Source organism: Semicossyphus pulcher, unplaced genomic scaffold (assembly GCF_022749685.1).
Source record: "Semicossyphus pulcher isolate SPU_LCO1_2020_fin unplaced genomic scaffold, fSemPul1.0.p SCAF_27, whole genome shotgun sequence".
In the NCBI taxonomy this organism is placed as follows: Eukaryota; Metazoa; Chordata; class Actinopteri; order Labriformes; family Labridae; genus Semicossyphus; species Semicossyphus pulcher.
The window spans coordinates 439,711-446,085 of NW_027211701.1; the positions used below are offsets into that span (position 1 = coordinate 439,711).

A 6,375-nucleotide genomic window follows, 5' to 3' on the forward strand; every position below is an offset into this window, starting at 1 on the left:
TACAACATTTCAGCACATTATGATGTTAAGTCTGATTATGTAGAACACCTGTAGCGAAACATGCTCACTTAACAGTAACGGGTTAAAGTTTTATTACATTTGGCTGAGATAGGCAGAATCCTCAGACGTGGTTTTAATTGAAGAAAAAATGATGTGATCGTCGGAGAGAGCTCAATATCATTACAAGAGTCATATGACGTCATTTGTTTACAACATTAAAAAACATCTTGAGACCCATTACTTTTATTTATTTAATGTATTTACAGCATACCGAGCCTGTGAGTCGTGCCCGTTCCCCATTGGTTGACGACAACAACAACAGCAGATGACGCAACCCGGAAGTTAAGGCTTCCTGAGTCGGGCGTTACAATCCTGTTTCCTTTTTAGTAAGTTTAGTTTTATTTGTGAGAGAGAAAGCAGACAGAAGTCATGAATCAGTTCGTTACAGCCGTGTTTGTTCTGTTGTTGTTGGTGAAGAACATCCGGAGCTGGAATGAAGGTTTGTTTCACTTTAATTCTCTTTTTAATGTCATGTTCCACTTTCGCGCACGTTAGCATGCTAAAGCTAACTTTACATCAACACATAGATTATAAATCATAACGGCATCATCAGTGAGCAACCAGACAAACACTTCCGCCCACTGTCTTCAGACTCTTCCAGCCAAATGAAACTAAATGATTAAAGTGTGAAGAACAGGAGTTATTTTAATGTTGACATTATTTTGAACAAAGTCAGACAAACAGACGCCTCCTTTATGTTATTATTATAGCACCGAGCTAACAGCTAGCGTTAAACAAGGGTAAGTTACTAACTTAGAATCAATATAACCGTTCTGTAAATGAGTTACTGACACTTTTTCACACGTATCTGCACCCCTCTGTGTCTGTTCATATTGAGCACAATTATAACTGCGTCATGGCTGATAGACACGTCATAGAACTAATGATAATGATAACAGTGACTGACTGCTGATTTTGTTTATTCAGTGTCCACCTGTTCACTATGTTGAGTCTGTGAGACACAACGTGACGCTCTGTAACGAGGCACACGGCCGCCCAGTTTCTGCCTGAACTTTTTAGGCGCTATATAAATAAAAAAAGTACTTCAATTTTTATCAGTTTTTATTTTTTTAGCGCCAAATCATATCCGTTGGGATATCTGAGGACACTTACAGATAAAGCAGAAACTTTTTATATTATTCACAGATAACGAACCAAGTCCTGGAGCAGGACCAGGACTCGTAATACTCATAATAACAGTATATTATAACACCCCCCCACACACACCCTCTCTCCCTCCCCCCTGCAGGCGGCGTGCTGCTGCGGGACGTCCAGGTCTTGACCCTGTATAAAGGCCGTTACACGACCGCGCGGCGCTCCAGCCCCGTCCCTCAGCTGCAGTGTATCGGAGGCTCCGCCGGCTGTCAGGCCTTCATCCCCGAGGTGGTCCAGTGTCAGAACAAAGGCTGGGACGGAGTGGACGTCCAGGTGAGGACACACAGGACATCAAATGTTAACACATAAAATAAGAAGAAACACAAATAAGCAGAGAAACAGAGCACGTGTAGTTTGCAGGAGGACGGCTGTGTTGACTTTAATGAACCTGGAGACAGAGAGTCACTGAAACATCAATCACATCAACTCAGAAATTCAAACAAGCAACAACCAGGGACACATGCCCCCCCTCAGTGGGAGCGTAACCCTGATATGTCTCCCCCCCTCAGTGGGAGCGTAACCCTGATATGTGTCCCCCCTCAGTGGGAGCGTAACCCTGATATGTGTCCCCCCCTCAGTGGGAGCGTAACCCTGATATGTGTCCCCCCCTCAGTGGGAGCGTAACCCTGATATGTGTCCCCCCCTCAGTGGGAGCGTAACCCTGATATGTGTCCCCCCCTCAGTGGGAGCGTAACCCTGATATGTGTCCCCCCTCAGTGGGAGCGTAACCCTGATATGTCTCCCCCCCTCAGTGGGAGCGTAACCCTGATATGTGTCCCCCCTCAGTGGGAGCGTAACCCTGATATGTGTCCCCCCTCAGTGGGAGCGTAACCCTGATATGTGTCCCCCCCTCAGTGGGAGTGCAGGACGGACATGGACTCAGCGTACAGGTTCGGCCGTGTGGAGGTGAGCTGTGAGGGCTTCAGTCACCCCGCTGACGCCTTCATCCTGGGGGGGTCGTGTGGCCTGGAGTTCACTCTGGAGCTGACGGAGGAGGGACGCAGGACGAGGGGGGGGTCAGCGGGGGGGTTCAAGGGCTTTGAAGGTAAGTGAAGGAGGAGGACCTGTGATGTTTATGAGGCTTTATCTTTACACCAGGACTCTGATCTGTGTGTGTGTGTGTGTGTGTGTCTCAGGCCTTGGGGGCTTTGCCTCCAGCTTCTTCAGTGGTTTCCATGGAAACAAACATAATGCTCAGGGGGGTCAGAGGTCATACGGGTCGGGTGGTGAGGACTCTGCAGGTCTGCTGGTTCCTGCTGCACTGGTACTGTTAGCCTTCATCGTCTACAAGCTCTTCCTCAGCGGGAACACAGCCGGGGGGGCGCAGGAGGGGGGGCAGGCTGGTAACCATGGAGACAAACACCACAGCTCCAACACAGGACCCCCTCCCCCAGGATTCAAACCTGAGTTCACAGGTAACATGCAGAGAACAGCAGTGTGTGTGTGTGTGTGTGTGAAGGGATGTTTAACGTGTGTGTGTGTGTGTGTGTGAAGGGATGTTTAACGTGTGTGTGTGTGTGTGTGTGCGTGTGCGCACGTGTGTGTTTGTGCGTGTGTGTGTGTGTGTGTGTGATGGGATGTTTAACGTGTGTGTGTGTGTGTGTGTGTGTGTGTGTGTGTGTGCGTGTGCGTGTGCGTGTGCGCACATGTGTGTGTTTGTGCATGTGTGTGTGTGTCTGTCTGTGTGTGTGTGAAGGGATGTTTAACGTGTGTGTGTGTTGTCTTCCTCTCTGTGTTCAGGCTCTCCTGGGGCGAACCCTTCCTATGGTTTCCACAGTGACTACACTCAGGGACCACATTACCCAGGAGGCCGAGCGGGTCCTGCCACAGGAGGAGGAGGAGGCTTCTGGAGCGGCATGGGGACGGGGGGGCTGCTGGGATACCTGTTTGGTCATCAGAGGTGAGAGCAGAGATGAAACATGATCGTTTCCTCGGAGAGGAGAGAGACACACACACACACACACACACACACACACACACACACACACACACACACACACACTCTTCCCTCCTTTCACCACATGAGGCTGAGCTCGTCTGTGTGCTCTGTGTGTGTTCTGCAGGAACCAGCCCAACAACTACAACTACCCGTCTTACAGCAGCAGCAGCAGAGCGCCCCCTGCTGGAGGCTCCTCCTCAGGGACTCGCACTGCTTCAGGTACACTGCTTCAGACCTGGGGCGTCATATATCACCGCCGCGTACGCACAGAAGAAGGCGTACGCCACTTTCAGAGCAAACTGTGGGATTTATAAAAACTTGACGGGAAAATGTGCGGTCCTCCACGGCGGCTCTGACCCATAGATAGATAGATGTACGTTATTGATCCCAAACTAGGAAAGTGTGGAAGTGCATCGGAACATTTTGGAGACAGGTGAAGTTGGCGACAGATGGTGAGGTGGTGAACGGAGCCAGGCTGTATGTTGACGCCTTTCACACATTTAATGTCACTAAACATCAAACGTTATTGAGCGAGCCAAGTCACCATTAACAGTCATAGCAGCAGTGTTATTTGCACTCGTGCCTGTAGTGAGCCGTGTGCCATAAGCACCTTTCAATGTAACAACATGGAAGCAGATATTAAATAAAGTCTGCTTAATGTTCCATCAGCTCTGTGTCACCTTCACAGCCCCCCCGAGCGCAGAGGAGAGACCGTCTCCTGAATCGTCGGAGAAATCCAAAAAGAACATGAAAAGCGTGAAAGAGTTAAAGAACCGAGCGTCAGTAGTTTTTATTAATATCTTCTAATGCTGTGTTTCTATCAGCAAGTATGAGTTTTAGCTTTCATGAAGAGATTGTGACTTAATGAACTTCAGTGATCACGACTGTGCCGTCAGGCGCTCAGTGCGCTCCGGACACTCGCAGTGGCTTCTTCACCTGTCGCCTCCTCCGGAGTATCCTCACCGCCTGCACGTCCTGTAAATGTTACAGTTTCATGTAGCAGACGGACATGTGACAGTCAATACGACACGAGCACCGTTAAGACCGGAGGGAACGAATGAATACATTTATAAATAATGAGAATAAACGAGCAAAGTCTCCAAATTAAGCAGCGACTGCTCTCACAGTCATCACACGTCCCTGTAATCAGCCCCAAACGCCGAGCAGGCCAACGTCATCACAACTGAACCACGAGCGTTTCGCTGGTCAGACTTCTGTCAGATAATATCTGCAGCAGATCATTGAGTCATCATGGAAATGAATGTGGTTTCTGTAAACATGTTTATACAGCGGGACACTCGTGTGTAACGCTGCTGATGGATTCACTGCAGGTGACCTACGTGAAGGCTGTAACACCTGGTGGTCACTCACTGTTTTCCTCTGTTTGTGACCCCGTCACGAGCACCTCGAGCTGCCAGACACTTCATCACCTTCGCCTTCCTCTCGCCGTAAACAACCTCCTGTGATCAGCCGGCTCACTTCCATTCGCCAGGTGTTTTGCATCGACCATGTGTGGTGTAATGTGGGCGGAATAAGAGGCTAACTCACCTGCGCACATTTCCAGGTCTCCAGCCTTTCAAAGCTAGTGTTGAGCGCGGTTAACGACACACAATCCAAAAACAAAAGCAACCGCGATCCAAAGTTAACAAATGAATTAATTTGAACACAAAATAAATGATTTTAACTAAATATCGTCCCTTTTCTCTCAAAACAACAAAGTTTAATCAATCAGTCAACCAGTTCTGCTCCCCGTCTCACTCAGTGTCCGTTTCCACCGCCGTCTGTTTATCACTTCCTCAAGTGAACTTACTGCAGTAGCAGAATCGACCTTCGGGGGGCGTAGTGAACCAAACAAAATCATTCAAACTTCATATTTAACCAAACAACAAAATACGTTTGCATAAAGCACCGTACAATAATTAACCTTCAAACATAAATGAATAAATCTAGAAATAATAAATCATCTAATTATGGCTCCAACAGTTTTTACAGGTAGCGTCTCTGCAGGTGATCACCTGCCTGACTCACTCTGTGTTCTTTTGCCAGGGTTTGGAGGAACGAAGAGAAGATAGGAGGACGACGAGGACGACCTGTGGACTGAGACAGATAACAGTTGATTGTATTGCTCTCTGGTTTCAGGTGAATCACAGGTGAGCGTGTCCTCCTGCAGAGATGATTGTGTTCCTGCAGGAGGACACGCTCACCTGTGATTCAGTCTGACATCAGTTTTTCTGTGATCGTTTGCTTTATTTACCTTCCAGCTCTCAAAGCATCTTTAATGATCTCCGTTTAAATGTGTGATGCTTCTTGATATATATGTGTGTGTGTGTGTGTGCGTGTGTGTATGTGTGTGCATGTGCGTGTGTGTGTGTGTGCGTGTGTGTGTGTGTGTGTGACTTTGACCATGTGTGACATATTTTGGTACCAAAAACAAACATTAAAAATGGAAACAGAAAAACGAGTCGTCACCTTTTTGCTCTGCAGAAGTGAAAGCTGTATTTGATGCGTGAGGTCACAATAACAGCGGCCTGTCTTTCACCTGTTGAGTGTTAAAGTGATGCAGCGCCCCCTGCTGTCCACAGACTGCAGGTGAAGATGTTCTCTTCATAGAGTCAGCGATCCCAGCAGGATGCTCTACGCTCACTCTGCTGCTCTGAACAGCTCGTACACGTCTACATAACCAAACAATGATTCAGTAACACGTCTTCATTGTAACAGTGAATCTATTCCACCTTTATGTTTGCTGCGTGTCTCACCAACTACCATCATTCATCCATTTAAAACATTTAGTTACATGTTATATTTATTCATCAAGTCTTTTTCTACCATTTGGAAACATTTAATTAAGCATATAATTATGTTGATTCATTTCCTGTTTATTAGTTATTTGAAAGTGCAGTAAAAGCCTCTTTAGGGGTCGTAGAAGCGACACTGACGCGTCATCACGTTCTAAATGAATAAAGCTCACCTGTCGGACAGCCGGGGTTTATTCCCACCTCCAGGAGACAAGCAGCAACATGAGCGTCAGTCCAACGCCCCCTCTCTTTTAGCTGTGTGTGTATGTACCCCGCCCTTCGCCATTTTTTTTTCTGCCTCACTGAACAGAATGGCTGCTTCCCAAGTCTCTTAAATTGCATCCATGTTTCCTTCACTTGCGTCGTTCACTTGCGTCTTAGTCACTCCCACCAGAGATGCATGGAGAGACGCGAGGAAACCAAGAG

General features: G+C 47.5%; 1 protein-coding gene across 1 annotated transcript; it reads left to right on the top strand.

Annotated features, from left to right (window-relative positions):
• Positions 1-341: 341 nt before the first annotated feature.
• saraf (store-operated calcium entry-associated regulatory factor) lies at positions 342-5,603 on the top strand. Its single transcript, XM_069676840.1, has 7 exons — positions 342-499; positions 1,310-1,488; positions 2,071-2,260; positions 2,352-2,630; positions 2,956-3,115; positions 3,279-3,373; positions 5,201-5,603. Exons 1-7 carry the CDS (start codon positions 430-432, stop codon positions 5,224-5,226), a joined length of 999 nt encoding a protein of 332 aa, XP_069532941.1. The 5' UTR covers positions 342-429; the 3' UTR covers positions 5,227-5,603.
• Positions 5,604-6,375: the final 772 nt, after the last annotated feature.

What these genes read in the sequence shown, in the direction of transcription:
- saraf (XM_069676840.1), top strand. Translation starts at nt 430, where the DNA reads ATGAATCAGTTCGTTACAGCCGTGTTTGTTCTGTTGTTGTTGGTGAAG. An exon ending in GGGACGGAGTGGACGTCCAG is followed by an intron (nt 1,489 to 2,070) that starts GTGAGGACACAC and finishes TCCCCCCCTCAG; the next exon opens with TGGGAGTGCAGGACGGACAT. An exon ending in ATTCAAACCTGAGTTCACAG is followed by an intron (nt 2,631 to 2,955) that starts GTAACATGCAGA and finishes CTCTGTGTTCAG; the next exon opens with GCTCTCCTGGGGCGAACCCT.